Source organism: Balaenoptera borealis (assembly GCF_965194805.1).
Source record: "Balaenoptera borealis genome assembly, chromosome: 13".
In the NCBI taxonomy this organism is placed as follows: domain Eukaryota; kingdom Metazoa; phylum Chordata; class Mammalia; order Artiodactyla; family Balaenopteridae; genus Balaenoptera; species Balaenoptera borealis.
Genome location: NC_138870.1, coordinates 52356460 through 52381760, shown reverse-complemented (window position 1 = coordinate 52381760; position 25301 = coordinate 52356460). Strand labels below are relative to the sequence as shown.

General features: G+C 34.3%; 1 protein-coding gene across 6 annotated transcripts in view; it reads right to left on the bottom strand.

Moving 5' to 3' along the window:
* Window positions 1-25301, bottom strand: part of MON2 (MON2 homolog, regulator of endosome-to-Golgi trafficking) — a 147739-nt gene that overhangs the window by 83338 nt on the left and 39100 nt on the right. For 5 of the 6 annotated variants that reach the window (XM_082351172.1, XM_082351173.1, XM_082351174.1 and 2 more), the window contains exons 9-19: window positions 19584-19708; window positions 19061-19197; window positions 18115-18268; window positions 8417-8652; window positions 6142-6223; window positions 4829-5013; window positions 3930-4042; window positions 3481-3585; window positions 3042-3122; window positions 2890-2963; window positions 2710-2800 (exon numbers count right to left, since the gene is read on the bottom strand). In XM_082351172.1, the coding sequence (XP_082207298.1) occupies window positions 2710-2800; window positions 2890-2963; window positions 3042-3122; window positions 3481-3585; window positions 3930-4042; window positions 4829-5013; window positions 6142-6223; window positions 8417-8652; window positions 18115-18268; window positions 19061-19197; window positions 19584-19708 (1383 nt within the window). Of the gene's footprint in view, window positions 1-2709; window positions 2801-2889; window positions 2964-3041; window positions 3123-3480; window positions 3586-3929; window positions 4043-4828; window positions 5014-6141; window positions 6224-8416; window positions 8653-18114; window positions 18269-19060; window positions 19198-19583; window positions 19709-22384; window positions 24792-25301 lie in introns of those variants that run through there. The other variant, XM_082351177.1, reaches the window with a different exon arrangement.

The window sequence follows — 25301 nt, the reverse complement described above, 5'->3', positions numbered from 1 at the left end:
GCAGTTTTCTGGTGGCAGTTTTAGGATTCTCTATGTATAGTATCATGTCATCCGCAAACAGTGACAGTTTTACTTCTTCCTTTCCAATTTGGATTCCTTTTATTTCTTTTTCTTCTCTGATTGCCGTGGCTAGGACTTCCAGAACTATGTTGAATAATAGTGGTGAGAGTGGACATCCTTGTCTCGTTCCTGATCTTAGAGGAAATGATTTCAGTTTTTCACCATTGAGAATGATGTTTGCTGTGGGTTTGTCATATATGGCCTTTATTATGTTGAGGTAGGTTACCTCTATGCCCACTTTCTGGAGAGTTTTTATCATAAATGGGTGTTGAGTTTTGTCAGAAGCTTTTTCTGCATCTACTGACGTGATCATATGGTTTTTATTCTTCACTTTGTGGTATCACAATATGGTATCACATTGATTGATTTGCATATATTGAAGAATCCTTGCGTCCCTGGGATAAATCCCACTTAGTTTTATATTTCATCTGTAAAAAGAGGTTACTACTACTGAACCTGACAGAGTTGTCTTAAATTTTTTAAGGAACCTCCATATTGTTTTATATGTTAGTACCTGACATACAGTAAACAAAGAATAATAGCTCTTTCATTATTTTTGTTGTTGTTATACTGAGTTTGGTAATATGCCTGCACAAGTATCATCAATATTGCCCCCTTCTACAAAAGAATTTGCAAGCTTTACCATCAGCTACCTCCTCAACACATTAGCACAAATTCCTGAAATGAGGACCAAAAATGAGACGACTGGTCACTTTAAAGCCACACCTAAAGGACAATGATATATACATTTTAATTCCTAAGCTATTTAATTCACTCAGAACAGCTGACATTGATAAACTTTTAAAAAAAGTAAAAAAATACAAATGTTTCTACTTATTTTAACATCTGAACATTTATAAATTTTTATAGAAAGCACAAGTGAATAATAAACTGTTTTACACCTCCATAAAAATAATTTTTATAAAGTTCATACTTGAATACTTCTAAAAACTTTTATTTCCATTCCTTATTCACCACATTACTTTACAAAATTAAATCCTAAAATGGAGAGATGTGACCCCATTCTCAGGGAAGTCATCTCTATTCCAGTGTATCCATTTTCTCAACATCTGTTCCCCCCAAGCCTCTCTGAAATATCACATCTACTCCTACAACTCTATTGAAATTATACTCCTCAAGGTGAACAATAAACTAATAATACTCAAATCTATTTTTTCCTCAATCCTCACTGATTCCCGACTTCATGTAACATTTTTCTCTTCTGACTTCCATGAACCTGCCCCTTCATACATATATATCTCCTACCGTTCCTTCAATATTCAGCTCCAATCACAAATTTATCTTGATTAGTTTTAATTCATTTTAGTAAAAATATGTACTAAAAAATCTTATGTAACAAGTCAATAAGGATTCAGAAAATAGGTCTCATATCACTTAATATCTATACCATTTATTTAGACTCTCTTACCACCTTAACTGCCACTTATCCATGGGCCAAGTGGTTTACATGCTCTTTTAAAGGAGAAATCTTACATTTCCTAGCAGAGTGTCATGTACATAGTAAACATACTGTACTTGTTGAGTGAATACATAAATTCTCAAGCCATTACCATATAAACTTGCTCAGATTTCATTAAGGTACTCTATTAAAAATATTATACTTTTGTGTTAAGAATTAATCTTAAGGATGTAGGATTATTGAAGGTATCAAGAATTTGATTACTTCACTGTATTTCATATTATCCTTGCCTTGATTTGGAGTAAACTATAATATATATTTTCAAATACCTGCATGTTTATGTAATTCTCTACGTGCTTTAATATACAAAACTTTGCCCTAGTAAGATCTTATTGGCTAATCTTTAAATGAATTACATGAGCCAAGATGACAAGCCACAGTACCCAGAATTATAATTAAGGACTAGGCAGACAACATAATTTTGGATCCTACAGTTGGATATTAAATAAACCATAAGCTGCATTCTCTGCTTTTCTAATTATTTTCTGGGTGTCTTCATTTATTTGTAAATGGTCCAAGTACTATATTTATTCATTTTAAAATGTAGAAAGCATTTTATTTTAAATAATTTCTAAGGTATAAATAAACCCAAATATTCCCATGCTTTTCCAAGTTTAACAGAAAATGATATTTTGAGTATACAAAGAAATGTTCTCAAAAGTACTGTTCTATTCATTTAGTCAACAAACAAAGCAAAAGTTTAACTTTCAAGGTAGGGAGAATCATTACCTTCAGAAAGAAATGATTAGCACCTTATTTTCCAACCCAACGAAGGCAAGAGAAACTGAGACATATATTCCTTGATTTAAAACTTGTACTGCCCCAATCATAAGTTGTAGTCATGAGGATTACTGTGACATTTTGTGGAACACATTTATAAATGTGGTATTGAGTTATTCTTTATAGAAATATTTTAAATAATATTCAGTACATGAGAGAAATGGACACAATTTAAAATCATAATACATACTGGCACATACCATAAGCCAAAAAATGTCCTCTTCACTCTCCCTTCAACAAATAACAACCATAAATATAAAAACCCAACAGAGCAGGGCTAGCCTACAAGGTATTAGTCCCACTTGTAAAACGCTAAGATCATAATGAATACACACCTTATTAAACAAAATAATATACCATATTTAACACAGAAAGGTAGAATATCACACCTTATTATTTCCATAGGCCATATCCATTGCTTCTAGGGATAAGGAACAAAGTGCATTTATTAAATGATGCAATGATACGTCATCAAGATACCTAAAAAAAAAAAGAAGAAATAAGACATTCTGATATAAAATATACAGCTAACAATAACGTTTGTATCAATTAAAAAAACTGACTCTTACTGTGAGCTTTCAAACAATCTTGAAAGTATGTTGGAAATCACTGGCAAGTCTGTCATCACTGCTGTTGTTAGAACCTAAGAGAAGAATAAAATTAAATGTAACATATAAACATTTTGCGAAGTACTAATTGAGTAAGAATGACTAGAGCTTACTGTACTGGGTCCTTCTACAGCTCTCCCAGGTTTCAAGGCACCACCACTACTAGGCTTTAATCCCAGAATCCATACTAGATGCTGTAAAAAAAAAAAAAAAAAAAAATCAAAACAAAGAAATTTATAAACCTACAAAAATTCCAGTAACTAAAACTAAAATCAGTAGTAGGTATCTAATAACTAAATATAAATTAGTAATTAATATTCATACAAAAGACTTATTACACCAAGCATAGGCAGTAGAACAGGCCATTATAAGAAACATCCCATTGCTTTGTACACTATGAGCCATGTCTTTTTTCTTTTTCTGACTTCTCCTTTTTCATACTTACTGTCTATTCAGGCCTGCCCAAAGCACTGATAGGCAATGGTGAGTTTAACCGTTAGCATTTAGATATTAAAAACAACATTGGCCTCTGACCCAGAGGCTACAACATACCTGTAGAGTTGCCAAGACAAGTTGCCATGATGTTCCAAGAACAGCCCCATGGCAGTGTGCCAAGTTAAGTAAAGTCCTCATACACTGGATATTTTTGGAAGTTAGCTATATGAAAAAAGGATATATTTGCAAGAACTGTTATGCATTCTTGAAAATTATAAGCTTATAAAGAAGTATTAACGTATTCAAATTTTTTTACTAAAAAACAAAAATATTAAGAAAATAGGCTTGGATGGTTTTGTACAGAACAAATTCATTTGCTTAAAAGTTGTGTTATCATAGTTGGTTATAATAATGTCACTCCATATTTACCTAGTTTTTCTAAAAGTATCATTCAGATAAAAGTAAGTATAATGATGAATTTTGAGAAACATAAAAAAAGGTACGGAAGATTTCCTTGATAGTTAATTGGTATTAATTGGTTACCAAGAAAAGAAAAAGTACTTTACCATTACTGTCCCTTGAGGCTGGACTGCTAGTGGTTGACCCACTGCCACAACTTGCTGGTGAGATTCACTTGATGGACTGATCATCATAACACTTTGGCCCTGAATGGAATATGCTAGAACACAAAGGAAAACCTAAATAACTAAAATATACTTTTCATGTTGTACTCAAAGTAATGTTATATTTTAAAACATTAATTTGATTAAAATAAGTTCAACTATGACATTTATTTAGTTACCTATTATCTATATGCAAACATTCTGAAAACTCAGGAGGTGCAAAAACAAAGACAAGTTAGGCAAATATTAAGTTATTTTATATATAACTTTAACAAATTATAAAACTTTGGTAGATTGCTTCACAAGCAAAATAGAATTTAGGACACTTACTATTTTAAACATGTATTCCCAGTAAACTTTTCTACTTAAAGTTAGAAGAGAGACCAATACTCACATTTTCAGTTTGAAAACTGAGCATCACACTGAAATTTATTTATATGACATGTAACATGTAACAAAGTAATCAACAAGAAAAAAAACTTTTTGAATGTCAACTTAATCTAAGTGGTGGCAAACATTCCTGTTCTACTAGTTCCATTAAAAACAAAACAAACTAACCACTCCCATTTCAGTAGTATGCTAGAGTTTACAAAGGACTTCTAGATTTATCTTCTTTTATCCTCACAATCATTGTTTAAAATTGGTATTATTCTGCCCTACTCCCACCTTCATTGTTTCAAAAAGATGGAAGAAATTGAGGCTCAGGGACATTAACTTCCCACAGAGGTCAGAGACTCAGTGAGTGGAAAAGCAGAGGCTTGAACTCAGAATTTCTATAATCTCTTCCCTATGCCATGTCACCCCACTAGATGAAGAGAACTCTGAGGAAGCTGAAATCTTACATTTGTTGGGAAGTGTGGCTGCAGTGGTGGTATTCAATACAGTAAGAGCGTAATGCGGAGGCAGGGAACCTTTGCATATTGCAGTTATAAAGGCATCTCTTGAAGTTACAAGGCCCAGTCTTCCACAAAGAGCAGCCATAGTCAGTTCAGCTTTTAAAATATTCTCAGTGGCAGCTTCATCTGTGCTGAAAAGAAAAAGTATTTTATTTAGTATGATTAATTTATTTTAAATTATGCTGCCAAACATGATGTGGAATTAGGCAGTCAGTAAAGTTTTAAGAAAATCTATTTAAAACGTTGTCAAAATCAGTCTACTTAAGAAGAACGTTTAACTGATAAACCTCTGAAAATTTGAACTGGTTAAAAGCAATTTATGACACATATATTCATTAATGAAGAAAATGGTCAAGAACTCAAAGATATAACTTAAAAATATCAAGCATTTTAAAATCAGTAAATTCTATAATTCTGAAGAAAAACATCAAAAAAAATTGAATAATATAATCATCATTGTAAAAGTAGTAGTAAAGCTTAAAATGAAAAAGGCATTCTGTGGATAAAGAAGATGTGGCACATATATACAATGGAATATTACTCAACCATAAAAAGAAACAAAATTGAGTTATTTGTAGTGAGGTGGATGGACCTAGAGTCTGTCATACAGAGTGAAGTAAGTCAAAAAGAGAAAAACAAATAACGTATGCTAACACATATATATGGAATCTAAAAAAAAAAAAAAGATTCTGATGAATCTAGGGGCAGGACAGGAATAAAGACACAGATGTAGAGAATGGACTTGAGGACATGGGGAGGGGGAAGGGTAAGCTGGGACGAAGTGAGAGAGTAGCACTGACATATATACACTACCAAATGTAAAATAGATAGCTAGTGGGAAGCAGCCACATAGCATAGCACAGGGAGATCAACTCGGTGCTTTGTGTCCACCTAGAGGGGTGGGATGGGGGGGAGGGAGACGCAAGAGGGAGGAGATATGGGGCTATATGTATATTGATTCACTTTGTTATACAGCAGAAACTAACACACCATTGTAAAACAATTATACTCCAATAAAGATGTTAAAAAAAAAAAAGAAAAGAAAAAGGCATTCTGTTATTTTAGGATTGTATTTTTCCATTATAACATGTGACAATAGGATGGGGGAGGAGAATGGCAGAAAAATAATAACATTCCACAAACATAAAAACTAATATTAGGAAATAATTCTCTGGATAAATTTAAGGAAACCATTTTAATGGTTTGTTGTTTTCTTTTTAACTGCCACATGCAATATAAAACTTACAAAGACTTAATACCTGGCATCAAGAAGGAGTGAGAGTGCAGCAAGCAGACCACACCAGCAGGCATTCACCATTTCTTCCCAAACAGCTCTACTAACTTAAAGGAAAAACATACAATATTTAATGATAATTATAGATGTCACAGCACTTGACAATATGTCAAACTCTATAATCCCCCTTATCACTTGGTAATATAGCAAATATTCCAAAAACAACTCAATTATTAAATACTAAAGCTGTAACATTTAATATATATCTGAATAAATGAAAATTTTAAAACCATACCATAGTTTCAGAATTCAAGAAGTCTTTTTTTTTTTCGGTTGTGCCGTGTGGCTTGTGGGATCTTAGTTCACCCACCAGGGATGGAACCTGGTCCCTCAGCAGTGAGAGTGCAGAGTCCTAAACACTGGACCACCAGGGAATTCCCAAGAAGTTTTAAAACTGAGTTGTTTTAACATATCAATGGTAAGATCTTTCTTACAAAAGTGACCTTCAAAATATATATATATATTTATATATATAATATCAGTTCCTATTCCCTTCCATTTCATTGGGCCAAACTTTCGGCCTGTGTGACCAGCTGGCAGTGAGACACTGTGATAAGCAGGCTCAGCCACGAGACTGGTTACATACACTGTAAATCGTGCAAATAAGTAAATACACAGAGTAAAATAGGATCAAGTTTCTCACTGTTGGAGAAGGAAATTACAAATATGGAAAGTTAAAAGTAAACCCTGTGGTATTAAACTGGAATTGAAAAAATTGGTGTGACCTCATGGTATTTAATATAGAGAGATATATGTTTTTATTTTTATTTATTTATTTTTTAAAGATCTTTTTAAAAATTTATTTATTTATTTATTTATTTATGGCTGTGTGGGGCCTTCATTGCCGCGCGCGGGCTTTCTCTAGTTGCGGCGAGCGGGGGGGCTACACTTCATTGCGGTACGCGGGCTTCTCATTGTGGTGGCTCCTCTTGTTGCGGAGCATGGGCTCTAGGTGTGCGGGCTTCAGCAGTTGTGGCTCGCGGGCTCCAGAGTGCAGGCTCAGTAGTTGTGGCGCATGGGCTTAGTTGCTCCGTGGCATGTGGGATCTTCCCAGACCAGGGTTCGAATGTGTCCCCTGCATTGGCAGGTAGATTCTTAACCACTGCACCACCAGGGAAGTCCCAAGATACATATATTTTAAATGTAGATAGACGTGTGCTCATGTATGTGTGTATTTCTATTCAAGTACCAAGAAGCATACCTAATGCCCATGTGTTAGTTTCTAAATACTATTCTCTACTAAAAGGAACTAGGGCTCCTTGGAAAAATAACTGACTCCTAGGTTAAGCAAGAAAAATCCAAGATGATCTTAGAACATTCTGCTGTATCAGACAGTAAGGTAGTGCTCAGATAATGACAAAAGGACATGGGATGATAAAAGGACACAGGGGCTGGCTTGAAAGGGCTCCCAAATGGCCATGTCAGGGATAATGAGCGTCAAACCAAATAATGATAATCAAAGATTGTAACTCTTTGAATAAAATAGGAATCCGAGAGTCTACACTAATACAAATAAATAAATGAAACAAAATAAATGAGGAAGAAGGGAAAGCTCTCTTTTACAGGTGTCTCAAAGTATTTCTCCAGAAAAAGTTAACAATTAACTTTATACTGAAGAAACAAGGCACACATCATACTAACCAAATGATAAAAGTTAACATCACCAGTGTATAGCATTGCAACATTTCTGTGGTAGCTCTGCCAAAAATGAATATATTGAATCTAATTGAGGGAACAAAAACAAACCCAAGTTGACTGGGCTGTTCTCTTCAAAAATGTCAAGGTCATATAAAACATGGAAAAATTAAGGAATTGTTCCAGACTGAAGGAGAGTGTAGAGACATGCAACTGAATTCAACATGTAATCCTAGACCATAAAGGACATCACTGAGGCAAATGGCAAAATTTGAAGGACATGTGGGATTCGATGACATATTGAATGGATGCTAAATTTCTGATGGTGACTATACTGTGGTTAAGTAGGAAACTGTCCTTATTTTTAGAAAATACACTTTAAAGTACTAAGGGGTAATGGGCAACATGTCTGCAACTTATTCTCAAATAGTTCAGAAAAAAAGTATAGTGACATGTATATAGAGAGAATGATAATGCAAATATGGTAGTTAACAATTGGAATATCATGGTAAAGGATATATGGAAACTATTATTTTTGCAATTTCCCTGTAAATTTAAAATTATTTCAAAATAAAAATTAAAAATACAGAATCATAATAATATACCTATTGCTTTATCCATTTGGTCTGATGTTGACTGTAATTCTTGCTGTTCTGATGACTGTGTTGGTGAAGAAACTGCTTCAGTGGTAGTAGTCTGACATTCTGTTTCAACCTCTCCTAACTCTCCTTCAATCATACTAGTGATTCCACGTACAAGGTCTAGCAAACAATGGAATGCCACGGACATAGCATAACCTTCTGGTATAGTCGGGGGCTCAACTTTGTCCAACATCTCTAGGCTGAAATTATGAAAAAATCAGATGCTTAATGAGAAGCCACAATGATGAAAATATATATAACTATTTTCATAATCTGTAGACTACAGAAATTAAGATTAACAGAATAGCAAAAGTAAATGGTCACTACTGGGTTTCTTTCCTTTGGAGGACAGATCCCTTCATGGTATTCTAAGAAACTGATTAGAAAAATTAAGGCCTGACCAGTATGATAACTGATTATCTTAATAAATCACTTTTTGCTTCTCCCCCAAGTTGTGCCAGTATTTTCATTAATTGTTGACATTAGAAAAAAGACTTACATACAAAATAGAAAAAGACAGATTACAACCCATCTCAAACTCTGACTTAGCTGCTTTTAAAATAAGCTGCTATATAAAATCGGTAAACAACAAGGACCTACTACATAGCACAGGGAACTATACTCAATATCCTGTAATAACCTGTAATGGAAAAGAATCTGAAAAAGAGTATCTATAAATATTTATGTATAACTGAAATCACTTTGCTGTACACTTGAAACTAACACAATATTGTAAATTAAGTATAATTTTAAAAAGGTAATAAATAAATAAAATAAGATGTTATAAAATCAAATCAATCCTATAAAGAGGAAAAGAAGCTTTCATACTAGGGAAAATTACTACTGTGAGATATCCAGCTCATCTGTCATCCTATAATCTCAGATACAATTGGTCAACTGGGTAAGGTAATACCTAAAGCATCAGTGTGTCACGTTCAAATTTTAGAGCAAGTTATACTCCATAATTAGGACATAGCTTTCAGACGGAAAGACAACAAACCTTTTGTTTTAAATCATGACAAACAGGTTTTAAGTTCCTTAAAATGGAAATCTGTCAAGATAATTCAATGGAGAAAGAATAATTCAATGGGGAAAGAACTAATGGATATTCACATGTAAAAGAGTGATACTGGAGCCTTACCTCATACCATTTACAAAAATTAACTCAAAATGAATCAACTGGGGCTTCCCTGGTGGCTCAGTGGTTGAGAATCTGCCTGCCAACGCAGGGGACACGGGTTCAAGCCCTGGTCTGGGAAGATCCCACATGACACGGAGCAACTAGGCCCGTGAGCCACAATTACTGAGCCTGCGCTCCACAACAAGAGAGGCCGCGATAGTGAGAGGCCCGCGCACCGTGATGAAGAGTGGCCCCCACTTGCCGTAACTAGAGAAAGCCCTCGCACAGGAACGAAGACCCAACACAGCCATAAATAAATAAATAAATAACATTTTTTTAAAAATTAAAAAAAAAAAAATGAATCAATGACCTAAGTGTAAGATCTAAAACTAAAAACTCTTAGAAGAAAACATGGGCAAAAATCTTTATGACCTCAAATTATGAAATGGTTTGTTAGGTATGATATCAAAATGCATAAGCGACCAAAGGAAAAACAGATAAACTGAATTCATCAAAATTAAAAATGATCGTGCTTCAAAGGACACTATCAAGAAAATGAAAAGACAATCCATAGAATGCAAGAAAATTTTTGCAAATCATATATCTGATAAGGGACTAGATCTTGAATATGTAAGAACTTTCACAACTCAATAATAATAATTTTAAAAACCCAATTAAAAAGGAGCAAAGGATTTCAGTAGATATTTCTCCCAAGATGATATATAAATGGCCAATAAGCACATGAATGAGATGCTCAATGTCACTGGTCATTAGAGAAATACAAATTTGAAACACAGTAATATACCACTTACCCACTAGGACGGCTATAATCAAAAGACAGTAACAAGTATTGCTAAGGATGTGGTGAAACTTAAACCCTCACACATTGTTGGTGAAAATGTAAAATGGTGTGGTCGCTTGGGAAAACAGCTTGGCAGTTCATCAGAAAGTAAAACGTAGAGTAACTATATGGCCCAGCAATTCCACTCCTAGGTATACATCCAGTAGAAATGAAAACATCTATGCAAAAACTTGCAGGCAAATGCTCATAGCAGCATTATTCATAGCCAAATAGTGGAAACAACCCAAATGCCCATCAACTGACAATGAGATAAACAAAATGTGGTATTACCATACAGTGGAATATTATTCAGCCACAAACAGAAAGTACTGGTACAACCTGCAACATAGATGAACCTTCAAAACATTATGCTGAATAAAAGAAGCCTGACACACAAGAATATTTATTGTATGATTCCATTCATATGAAATATCCAGAACAAGCAAATCAACAGAGAAAGTAGATTAGTAGTTGCTAAGGGGTAGGGAAAGGGAGATTGGAGAATGACTGCTTATGGATATGGCTTTTTTTTTTTCTGGGGTGACGAAAAAGTTCTGAAATTAGATGGTGCTTATGGTTGCCTAATGTCTGAATATAATAAAACCATGAACTGTACATTGTAAAAGGGCAAATTTTATCCTATGTTACTTATATCTCAAAAACAAAATTGAAATCACTAAAGATTATAATAAGAAAAGCTAATAAAAGTATTCCAAACTCAAATTCTAGAAGTTTCCTAATCATAATCAATATAAGGTAGGAAATTTATAAAGATGTAAAACTCAGAATAAACAATAAAAACACCTATGTATACCTATCATTTATTGAGCAATTTACTCTCAGCTTGGGACACTAAGGGGTTTTTTTTTAATGTACCTCATTTAACTCCTCACAAAAACCCTAAGAGATACAGATGATGAAACTGTGAACTATGGTGACAGTTATCAGTCAGCAGTTTTTAACCCAAGTTCGACTCTAAAGCCTATCAATTTAACCCTTATGGGCCAACTCTCAGTATTTTTAAAATTTAGGTAATCAATACAAACATATTTATATTACTGATCAAGATATTTAAGCTCAAATGGGGAAGTGAAGTTTATGGGTTTAATCTTTGCCAGGCCAATGAGCCTTAAAGAGCCACATACTAAACCAATCAGTGCCAAGCATCTTGTTAGACAAATCTCTGTTCTCAAAGAATATATCGTCTATTGGGAAAATGCATCTAAAACAGATAAAATACTCCTAAACATCACAAACTCTAATTCCCAAATTCTGTGGTACAGACTTTAAGCACTAGAATAGTTGAGAAAAAGGTAATTTATACCACAAACCTAAACAAACCCACACTTTCTTAACTGTTTCAGTGCTGCTTTATTATAATTACTACACAAACTCTACTTTTAGATTAAAGCTAAACCATTTATTTAAATATTTTAAAATTAAGGTCAAGTTGAAAAAAACTATCACAAGCCCAACTTTGAAGGGAGCCATAGTATAATAAATCTGAAAGAATATATTGTCATCAATTATGTCAAAACTACTTGTCTATATGTCACTTAAGTTTTCAAATTATTACACACTTAAGAAGTCAAAAAAGAATTGTATACACAATTAAGATTTATATGTATGTCTTCAAAGAAAACAGTGAAAATCATTTTATACTAAAACTCACAATGAATGAATAAAAGATACCAATTCAACAGGTAAGTCCCAATGTGAACATACTAACCCATTTACAAAAGAAACCCAATATTTTCTGTCTATTTATGATTTCAGAAGTGAGTAATGTCAGTATCTATAGCACTGAAAAAAAGAAAAGAAAATCCATTTATATGTTCCTTTAGAGATTTAGTCCTAACCTTGTATTAAAGATAAGAAAATTAAGATCAGGTGAAATAAAGTGCCCTACTCAAAATCATAGAATTTAGTAGCAGAACTAGTTAAAATCCAAGTCTCTTAATTGATGAGGATTAAATAATCAATAAACAACTTGGTAGAGACTTCTATTAATAAAAAAAAAGCAATTCTGCAACTTGGCCAAGTATTTACTCTCCGGTTATTTGTTCTTATTTTTCTTCCTCAATCATGTATCTTCACTCTTTCCTTTTAATTATGTCTTTGCACAAGCAAAAGCTGAGAGAATTCAGCACCGCCAAACCAGCTTTACAACAAATGCTAAAGGAACTTCTCTAGGCAGGAAACACTAGAGAAGGAAAAGACCTACAATAACAAACCCAAAACAATTAAGAAAATGGGAATAGGAACATACATATCGATAACTACCTGAAATGTAAATGGATTAAAAGCTCCAACCAAAAGACACAGACTGGCTGAATGGATACAAAAACAAGACCCATATATATGCTGTCTACAAGAGACCCACTTCAGACCTAGGGACACATACAGACTGAAAGTCAGGGGATGGAAAAAGATATTCCATGCAAATGGAAATCAAAAGAAAGTTGGAGTAGCAATTCTCATATCAGACAAAATAGATTTTAAAATAAAGACTATTACATGAGACAAAGAAGGACACTACAAAATGATCAAGGGATCAATCCAAGAAGAAGATATAACAATTGTAAATATTTATGCACCCAACATAGGAGCACCTCAATACATAATGCAAATGCTAACAGCCATAAAAGAGGAAATCAACAGTAACACAATCATAGTAGGGGACTTTAACACCCCACTTTCACCAATGGACAGATCATCCAAAATGAAAATAAATAAGGAAACACAAGCTTTAAATGACACACTAAACAAGATGGACTTGATTGATATTTATACGACATTCCATCCCAAAACAGCAGATTACACTTTCTTCTCAAGTGCTCATGGAACATTCCCCAGAATAGATCCTATCTTGGGTCACAAATCAAGCTTTGGTAAATTTAAGAAAACTGAAATCATATCAAGTATCTTTTCTGACCACAACGCTATGAGACTAGATATCAATTACAGGAAAAAACCTGTAAAAAAGCAAACATATGGAGGCTAAACAATACACTACTAAATAACCAAGAGATCACTGAGGAAATCAGAAAATACCTAGAAACAAATGACAATGAAAACATGACGACCCAAAACCTATGCAATGCAGCAAAAGCAGTTCTAAGAGGGAAGTTTAGAGCAATACAATCCTATCTCAAGAAACAAGAAACATCTCAAATAACTTAACCTTACACCTAAAGCAATGAGAGAAAGAAGAAAAAAAGAACCCCCAAAGTTAGCAGAAGGAAAGAAATCATAAAGACCAGATCAGAAATAAATGAAAAAGAAATGAAGGAAACGATAGCAAAGATCAATAAAACTAAGAGCTGGTTCTTTGAGAAGATAAACAAAATTGATAAACCATTAGCCAGACTCATCAAGAAAAAAAGGGAGAAGACTCAAATCAATAGAATTAGAAATGAATAAAGGAGAAGTAACAACTGACATGGCAGAAATACAAAGGATCATGAGAGATTACTACAAGCAACTATATGCCAATAAAATGGACAGCCTGGAAGAAATGGACACATTCTTAGAAAAGCAAAACCTTCCAAGACTGAACCAGGAAGAAACAGAAAATATAAACAGACCAATCACAAGCACTGAAATTGAGACTGTGATTAAAAATCTTCCAACAAACAGGAGTCCAGGACCACATGGCTTCACAGGTGAATTCTATCAAACATTTAGAGAAAAGCTAACACCTATCCTTCTCAAACACTTCTAAAATATAGCAGAGGGAAGAACACTCCCAAACTCATTCTACAAGGCCACCATCACCCTGATACCAAAACCAGACAAAGATGTCACAAAGAAAGAAAACTACAGGCCAATATCACTGATGAACATAGATGCAAAAATCCTCCACAAAATACTAGCAAACAGACTCCAACAGCACATTAAACAGATCATACACCATGATCAAGTGGGGTATACCCCAGGAATGCAAGGATTCTTCAATATACGCAAATCAATCAATGTGATAAACCATATTAACAAACTGAAAGAGAAAAACCATATGATCATGTCAATAGCTGCAGAAAAAGCTTTTGACAAAATTCAACACACATTTATGAGAAAAACCCTCCAGAAAGCAGGCACAGAGGGAACTTACCTCAACATAATAAAGGCCATATATGACTAACCCACAGCCAACATAGTTCTCAATGATGAAAAGCTGAAACCATTTCCTCTAAGATCAGGAACAAGACAAGGTCTTCCAGTCTCAACCACTATTATTCAACAGTTTTGGAATTTTCAACCACAGCAATCAGAGAAGAAAAAGAAATAAAAGGAATCCAAATCGGAAAAGAAGTAAAGCTGTCACTGTTTGCAGATGACATGATATTATATATAGAGAATCCTAAAGATGCTACCAGAAAACTACTAGAGCTAATCAATGAATTTGGTAAAGTAGCAGGATATAAAATTAATGCACAGAAATCTCTTGCATTCCTATACACTAATGATGTAAAATCTGAGAGAGAAATTAAGGAAACACTCCCATTTACCACTGCAACAAAAAGAATAACATACCTAGGAATAAACCTACCTAAGGAGGCAAAAGACCTGTATGAAGAAAACTATAAGACACTGATGAAAGAAATTAAACATGATACAAACAGAAGGCGAGATATACCATGTTCTTGGATTGGAAGAATCAACAATGTGAAATGACTATACTACCCAAAGCAATCTACATATTCAATGCAATCCCTATCAAACTACCAATGGCATTTTTCACAGAACTAGAACAAAAAATTTCACAATTTGTATGGAAACACAAATGACCGTGAATAGCCAAAGCAATCTTGAGAAAGAAAACTGGAGCTGGAGAAATCAGGCTCCCTGACTTCAGACTATACTACAAAGCTACAGTAATCAAGACAGTATGGTATAAAAACAGAAATATAGATCAATGGAACAGGATAGAAAGGCCAGAGATAAACCCACGTGCATATGGCCACCTTATTTTTGATAAAGGAGGCAAGAATATACAATGGAGAAAAGACAGCCTCTTCAATAAGTGGTGCTGGGAAAACTGGACAGCTACATGTAAAAGAATGAAATTAGAACACTGCCTAACACCATATACAAAAATAAACTCTAAATGGATTAAAGACCTAAATGTAAGACCAGACACTATAAAACTCTTAGAGGAAAACACAGGAAGAACACTGTATGACATAAATCACAGCAAGATCCTTTTTGACCCACCTCCTAGAGAAATGGAAATAAAAACAAAAATAAACAAATGGGATCTAATGAAACTTAAAAGCTTTTGCACAGCAAAGGAAAACATAAACAAGACGAAAAGACAACCCTCAGAATGGGAGAAAATATTTGCAAATGAAGCAACTGACAAAGGATTAATCTCCAAAATTTACAAGCAGCTCATGCAGCTCAATATCAAAAAACAAACTACCCAATCCAAAAATGGGCAGAAGATCTAAACAGACATCTCTCCAAAGAAGACATACAGATTGCCAACAAACACATGAAAGGATGCTCAACATCACTAATCATTAGAGAAATGCAAATCAAAACTACAATGAGGTAGCACCTCATACCAGTCAGAATGGCCATCATCAAAAAATCTACAAACAATAAATGCTGGAGAGGGTGTGGAGAAAAGGGAACCCTCTTGCACTGTTGGTGGGAATGTAAATTGATACAGCCACTATGGAAAACAGTATGGAGATTCCTTAGAAAACTAAAAATAGAACTACCATACGACCCAGCAATCCCACTACTGGGCATATACCCTGAGAAAACCATAATTCAAAAAGAGTCATGTACCACAATGTTCACTGCAGCACTATTTACAATAGCTAGGACATGGAAGCAACCTAAGTGTCCATCAACAGATGAATGGATAAAGAAGATGTGGCACATATATACAATGGAATATTACTCAGCCATAAAATGAAACGAAATTGAGTTACTTGTAGTTAGGTGGATGGACCTAGAATCTGTCATACAGAGTGAAGTAAGTCAGAATAAGAAAAACAAATACCGTATGCTAACACATATACATGGAATCTTAAAAAAAAAGGTTCTGAAGAACCTAGGGGCAGGACAGGAATAAAGATGCAGTTGTAGAGAATGGACTTGAGGACACGGGGAGGGGGAAGGGTAAGCTGGGACGAAGTGAGAGAGTGGTATGGACATATATACACTACCAAACGTAAAATCGATAGCTAGTGGGAAGCAGCCACATAGCACAGGGAGATCAACTTGGTGCTTTGTGACCACCTAGAAGGGTGGGATAGGGAGGGTAGGAGGGAGACCCAAGAGGGAGGAGATATGGGGATATATGTATACATAGAGCTGATTCACCTTGTTATAGAGCAGAAATTAACACAACATTGTAAAGCAATTATACTCTAATAAAGATGTTAAAAAAGTAATAATTATGTCTTTGCTTACTCTTATTTCCTCAGATATATCCTTTCTGTTCCTAGCTTCACTGTGATCACTCTCTACACCCTTATAACTTGCTTTTTCTTCAAACAGTTAACCACTACCCAATATGATACTGTATGTTTATTTGCATCTTTATTGACTATCTCACTCACTAAAATGTAAGGTCCACAAGAGCAGCAATTTTGTTCTGTGTTGGGATTGTTTCAATTTAAAAAATGAGGTGGGATAATGAATGAGATAATTATTAACATCTCCTTCAGTGCTAGAAATCTGATTCTTTTACAACCTGATACTCTAGTATACTCAATCATTAGCCTCTGTAGCAAGGCAAAGCCTGCATGAGACAGTAACTTCAATCTTTTAAGTGACTAAGAATAACAATATTTCAGTCCTCCATGACTCTTTACTTTTACAATTTTAGGCAAAATAAAAAGCTGCACAGTAAAATATCATTGTGATGATACAATGCAGGCTGACATATCATACAAATTCATGATTTAAACTAGTCAGAGATTCTGCTTCACAGTTTAAGTCTTGATTTACTGTCACTGGAACAGTGTTTTAATTATGCATATCAATTACTCAAAATATATTAATTAACTGCCTCACAACTGTGGCAATGTTAAACACATGTAGTATCGGTTGCTTTATCTCTGTAAGCACTACAGTTCACTAAGACTTACTTAAGAAAAATCAACAATACACTGCTGAATATGTAGTTGTTAAACTGAAATGTCTAATGACAAATTTTTAAATAACACATGTGGAATCCATTAAACACTTTAATTAATTAAACTAAAAGTTCCATGTGTTAAACCCTAAAAGTGTGATCAGCCAAACACTTAACTATTCACATAGAGAATCCTGAAAGGTAGATATATCACTACTCCCATTTTATAGTTGAGTGCACTGAGATTTTTAAATAGGTAAACTAATTTGCTGAAGGTAACTCAGTATCAGAAGACCTAAGTCCACAAGGCCTGAAATCAAGCCACATACTTAAATCAAAAAGCCATACAGAACAAGTGGATAGGTCCTTAGGTAAAGAAATCACATTCTGTTTTATAATGCTGTTAACAGTCCTCAAGTAGTACAAAAGAAAACAAACAAAATCCAGTCCTAGATAAAATTCTCAAAATATGACAAAAGAAAATTAGTTCTTAAATATGTTAGAAATAGTAGGTCTAAAATTTTAAATATAACGGAGAGAAACATTTTAGTATAAAATATAAACCCCAACAATAACATTCCTTACAAAATAATGTTACTACTACTTACTAGGTTGCTTTAGCACTGCCTTGTACTGTTACAGTCAGAATAGGTATCCAAGTTCCCCTATATTCAAATGCTGGTAGCAAAGTAACACCTCCACCAATCCCCAACATTCCTGAGTTAGCTGGTGCTGAGACAGGGCCACCTGAATTATTGCTTCCTGTTAGATAAGGGAAAGCAAGCAAAGACACCAATTTACTACTTAATTACAAATCCATAATATTCAAACACTTGGTCAATTTTTTTAAATTATGCTATAGGAATGGATACTGCACAAATAAATGAAATTTATCAATCCTATTTTGGCTACTAGAGAGTCTCCCTGTTTCCCCAAAACACCATTTCCTTCTTTATATAAAAGGTACTAATGAGTAAAAATACTGACAAACTATGTAACATACCTTTTGTTAAATCACTTTTTATCAGAGGTGGGAATAAAGGACAAAAGAGACCACTAATCAGAAAGTTAAAAATGGAAGAGAAAGAAGTTAAAGGGAACAAGAAGCTATACACTGATCCAAACTTAAATCATGTTCACCTGTTTTGTTAAAAGAATGACTAACAGACCTCCTTAGTTACTACCTTAGTAGTAACCACACTCTTTAAAGAGAGGCACCAAATGAAGATTCTTCTAAAATGAAAATTAGCATCTAAACTTTTGTTCTTATGTGATGAGAGGAACTGAAAGTATATCAGAGAAGAAAATATATTCTGGAAAGAAATAAACATAGTTACCTCAGTGAGATCAAATTATTCTTTAAGTGTAAATCTTTATATTTATATATACAACATAAAATATTATAAAGAAATATAATAAAATATTATAAAATAAATATATATTTAGGTAACCTCAATTTCTCTAGTCACAGGATTTCTATAAATATCCTCTCAGAATACTGAATATTGTAAATTATGGCAGAATGTAAAAACCAAAATATGACTAAGCCTTTACCAGCTTGGTTTGTCGTAGCAGGATTTCCAGTAGGAGGGACAAGAAACAAGGACTGGATAAAAGATCCCAGTGCATTCACAATATCACGAAAAACCTTGGTAGAATGCTGTTTCATATCATAGGACTGACAAAATGACCTGTAAAATAATTTTAAATGTTTCTGGAGAAAATATTTGATTAAAAATTTTTAACTTTTTTTAATAGCAAGTAATGTTGATAAATCAGTCTCAATGCTATACTTAAAACTTCTTCATCACACCTGAGTGATTTTTACTAACTCTGGACAAAGGCTCAGAATGAGGTCAGTGTTCTAAAAAAATTATCTTGGCCATATTAACTCAGTAAATTCAATTGATGGCAACCCCTAACCACACTTTTTGCCCACACCTACACCCCTCCATATACATACAATATACAATTTTCTTTGTTTAGAAATCATTATTATTTGAAATAAATATTTAAGCTCTTCCTGCTAGCATAAATATTAACCTATCCATTTAACAAAATATTGCTGAGGTTTTACCTCAATAGCTGAGGCTGCACACAGAGTCTGTGTATTGATTCCACCGCAACAGCTCGTAGCCACTGTGGTTTATCTGCATCCAGAAATTTCACCAGAAGTGACAGAAATATTTCACATTCAGTTACCTAAAAAATACAACATTTTTAATAATATTTCTTTAAATCTAAGAATTATAAATTATATTCTTATTCTTACTCCTATGGACAAACCAATAAAATCTTTTAATTTTACATAAAGTATGATCCATAATGGGGAGCAGAGAAAAAGAAAAGAAGGGAAAAGTAGTTATATATGGAAAAGATAGCAGTAAAAATAATCAGTGTCTCTCTAAATATAGCATCAAAAACTCACACTAATGATCTTCTAACATGGTTCATCTTTTATACCTATTCTTTAGAAAGCACTATGCACCATCATGCCATCCTCATTCCTGGAAGGCAGCATGTATCATGTACACTCATGTACCCTTCATTAATATCACTTTTTCCATATGTTCTTATGCTGCTTAAGAAACAAAGAGGCAATAAGCCAAAGAATGTTTAGCATATATTTTCTAGTAGGAAAACAAGAAGGAACCTGTAGCAGTTGACAGGTGTTAAGATATATAAAGTATTCAGAACAAGGCTTGGTACATAGTTTTGCATTATTAACTATTAGTTATTACCTTTGGTATTAATATAAACCACCTCCTTTGCAAGCTCTTTATAAATAAATAACAACATTTAAAGCATATTCTTGACATTATTCATTAAATGTCTGATAACTGAACGAATGAACAAACGAAAAGTAACCAGTTTATTCAAAGGTTGTTTCTGTTACATATTTGTTGAGGACACAGCAGGACCTCTGGGAGGTAAGAATTAACCTGACATTGTGATCACTAGGCCAAACTAAATCATACTTCCACACCAAGGACAGCAGGTTATTGGACGTTTTAGCTGGGGGTGCTCCAAAATGAGTGAGCATAATGCGAGGCAAGGAATTGTGAGAATAGAGGAGCCCTCAGGATTTTAGCCCAAAGTCTTAGCAGTTGGTATTTTCTAATGCCTTTTAGGTAGATGCTTAAAAATAGGACATAATTATGAGGATAAAGTAGGAGGGATAACTAAAAACAATTTCATCCTTAGACTGCTATGACTGGGTAAGTCATAAGGCAGAGCTTTGTCACTGTCCTAAACTTGATATGGTTGAAAAGCACTAGATCAGAAATCACATGGTTCAGCTTCTTTACCCACCAACTTTGTAGATGACAACAAGCTAGGTAACTTCTTATAAATACAGGATAAAAGTACCTGCACCTTCCTGAGACCTCAAATGAGAAAAATATAAGGGTAAAAAAATCCCCTAAAGATGACAAAGTGACATGCAAATGCACAGTGCTTACTATTTTTTCTAAATAAAATTACCCCTTTTTGTAAAGAACTGAAAAGGAGAGAATCATGCTAGTGACTCACTCACTGGGCAACAGTTTTATCTACTGAAGAGTTTTAACATGAGTAGGTCCTTCAAAATGTGTACTATCTGCTTTAGAGTAAAAGTAGAATTTAAAATGGTGACAGAATTAAAGCTCACTGGTTAGGTTTTCAAGCCAGAAAATAAAGGCTCTCAGAAACATCAAGTACATCACAGCCAAAGGAATTATTAATGTTATAAAACTTGCCTTGAAGAGTTTCCTTTCATTTCCTCTCCTATGAAAAAGTGACTACAGTACAAATCAAACAATCACTCAATTTTATACTACAGCCACTAAAATCTTGTGATTTGGGTAAAAGAGAGAGCCTCTCTCCTGAGGTCTGGAGCTTTGCTCTTGCTTCTTCCCTCCTTGCCAAGTGTGAAACTCTGATCAGAGAACTAGTGGCTGAGGACAATGAATTGTCCTCAAGGGTATCTATCAATGGAAGGTGCCTATTGTGAATCTAAGTTAAGCCTTTCCCCCAAGAGGCTGCACTCATATGAAACAGGTATCTATGGTCCAAGTCCAACTCTTGTGGCACAAAAGTACTCCGTGAACACCATTATACTAACATGAAGGGTGATGAATGTTTCTGAATTCCTATAGTCCTTTGGTACCAAATAATAGTCAAGAGACAACTGATGTTTAAGATGAATCAAAGCCATCCTGGTGGAAATTTTCATCGAAATACCACATAGATGTCTGATAAGGTATCATGTACATAAGATAACTGTTTGCTTAGGAGACAATGAAGAAAGTCTTGTAGAATATTTAAATGCAGGAGTCTATTTCTCAGGAGCTGTTTAGTGCTAACAACCTTAGAGCTAGTGGATTTGTTAGTGATAAGATCCTTTGTGAGAGAAATATATGTAAAGACGTGGAAAATTAAGTTGCACAAGTCAATTTAGCCCATTCATTCCTTTTTAAAAGCAGTAAGTCAAAGGCAGAAAAGAGATATGCTTGCCACTTACAACTAAGTTTAGTAAACTCCTTAAAGATATGTTCCTAAAAAAGACATCTGGGCATGGAGCCTAAGTGTATCAGAGAGCAGAAGAGCACCTAGCTCAGATGACAGAACGTGGAAAGAATATAGTGTACTACCTATATTATATCTGTACCTGAATGACTGGAGCATTCTAATTTCTTCTAATCACTCTCTATATATTAACAGAAGATTAGTTATCTTCTCCGCCCTGAGCTACTTGATAGAATAAGAGATAAGCTGGTGAATACTGGGGAAGAACACTGATTCTCCAGTGCAGTGGTTCCCAAAGTGTGGTCCCTCAGACCATTTCATTACATCTGTAACATCACACTATTTTCATAATAAGACTAAGATATTACTTGCCATTTTTAATGTATTGACATTTGTACTGATGACTCAACACAGTGGTGGGTGAAACAGCTGGTGCTTTAGCAAGATCAAGGCAGTAGCACCGAACTGTACTAGTGTCATTGTATTCTTCACCATCACACACAGTTAAGAAAAATAAAAGGGTCTGTTTCACCTAAGGACCACAATCACAATGAATAAAAATAAAATAACAAATAACAAATAAAATACAATTATTGATTTTATTAAATCTGACCCATACGTGCATGTCTTTGTAATTTTCTGTGTGACAAAACAGGAAGTACACATGAAGTACTTTTGCTGTGTATCAAAGTACAATGGCTGTCTGAAGGAAAGGCACAGCTGGGAACTGACCTAATCACTTTTTTTCTCCTATGAGAACCATTTTAACTAAAAGAGTATATGGCAAACTATGACTATTTAGACTTGTGTATATTGCAGATATTTTCTCAAAAATTAACCAAGTAAGCCTGTCACTTTTGGGGAAACAATGGACAGTATTTATTGTCAATGATAAGATTCAAGCTTTCAAACAAATATTAGAATTTTGGAAAACTTATATCTGCTGTTGTGACCTTGACAGCTTTTTAAAAACAAAAGACTCTTCTGATAAATGGTTGCTGATATTAACACGTGTGATTTTTGGTACTGTATAAAGTATTAACATTTGGAACATTTGCTCAACCATAATAAATGATGCATGGGTAAAGGATACAATTGAAGCATCAGATGAATCAATGAATTTTAACGTAACAGAGTATAAAAATGTCATTACCATGGTTTCATATTCTACACCTTTAAGAAAGAGTCACTGGTTCAGTTTGGTATAAGGTCGAAGAAGAATATATACTATTACCTGAAAATGCCATTAAAATAATTCTGCCTTTTCCAACTATATATCATTGTGAGGACAGATTTTCTTCATATGCTTTGACCAAAACAACATATCACAAAATAATGAAAATAGAAGAAGGTACGAGAATCCAGCTATCTTCTATTAAGCCAGACATTAAAGAAATTTGCAAAAAATATAAAACAATGTTTTTTTTTCCTTTGGAAAATATAGGTACCTTTCACGAAAATAAATTTTTCTGTTAACATGTAATGAGTTTTAGTATCATCTCAGACTTAATTTTTAATACAGTAAATAATGTTAGAAATAATCCACATAAATGAAAGCTCCTCAATATTTTTAAAGAGTATAAAGGGGTCCTACAACCAAAAAGTATAAGAATTACTACTCTAGTATGTCCTTTAAGATGTATCATTTCCAGGTTTAAATATAGAAAACACAGGAGAAATAAGAGAGATGCATTCCACATCAATCACGTATCTCACCCCACAACAACCACACTTCTAACATTTGCCCTTGGAGAAACTAGAATGTCTGAACTGTTCCATACTAATGAGTCAAGTCTCCATGTAACAAATTATAACACTGAGGAATTAATGTCATATCTGAAGAATTCATCTTTGCAGCACAGTCCTAGAGCTGCCTTGTTATGAAGGGAAGTTTTACCAGCTGGTCATCACGCCCAATTGATAAGTGAAGAATAGAAGCAGGCTTTTCTCTTCCTTCAAACAGCAACATTCAATCTTTACTGTAGCTGGTTGTGCTTTTATCTCTCCCCATTCTGTCCCCCCAAATCGAGGAGACTAAGATCAAAATACAGAGAATGGTAGAGGAGCAGTACAGGAAACTTGGCACTGGCAGCCTTGGCGAGAGGAAGAAATGAGAACTAAGAAAACAGTGAAGAATAAAATGCAGTGGGGTTAAGAGTGTGGGTTTTGGGGGTGTAAAAGAATTACTTAACATCTAGCTCTGCAGCTTATAAACTGTATGATCTCAGGCAAACTACATAAATATCCTGAACCTCATTTTTTCAGCTGTAAAATAGAAATACAAAGGCCTGCTTTATAGGGTTGTAGTAAAGTCTAAATGAATGAATGTAAAGTACTTGTTAGTATCCAGAATATATGCACTCAATAACAGCAATTTCATCTAAAACTGAAATTACTAAAGAATAAGATTTCTGTAGCTCTGAAAAAGTCACTGGACGAACAGCTAGATAACAAGTGGTGAACAGAAACCAAATGCCTTAGTCTGCTTGAGCTGCCATAACAAAATACCATAGACTGGGTGGCTTAGATAACAGAAATTTATTTCTCACAGTTCTAGAGGCTGGAAGTCTGAGATCGGGGTGGCAGCATGGTTGGGTTCTGGTGAGAGCTCTTTTTCTGGCTTGCAGGTGGCTGCGTTACTACTGTGTCCTCACATGTTAGACAGAGAGAGAGAGCACGCTCTCCAGTATCTCTTTGTATAAGGTCACTAATTCTATCATGGGGGCCCTACCTTCATGACCTCGTCTAACCTAATTATCTCCCAAAGATCTCATCTCCAAATACTGTCACAGTTGGGGGGGTTAGGGCTTCAACATATAAATTTTGAAGGGATACAATTCAGCACCAAGTTTTATAAAAATAAAAGATAATTAAGTTGGTAATTCTTGATTTGGGAACAGAAACAAAATGTGAATTCTGCATTTGTCGTGGTGAAGATGTAAGCATGCTGTATTATTGTGGAGAACAGAAAAAAGACTGGGTTCTCCTTTTCTGATTAGCGGATATGAAAAGGAAAAGGAGAAATGTCTTCTCTTTCTATAGTCTTATGTTAATTTAACTAGTTAAACATGTATTTTAGAGAGGGAAAAGAGAGAAGCCCTCCGAAGACAACTCTGATAATATTTAAGGAATAAATAGTGAAGTGATATATATTCGGCCTAGTCACAGGTAATAAACTCTCTGTTTTTGTTCACCTGGGAAAGACTTCATTTCTCCTTCGTTTTGAAGGAAAGTTTTGATTAGTATTCTTGATTGACAGTTTTTCCTTTCAGTACTTTGAATATATCAC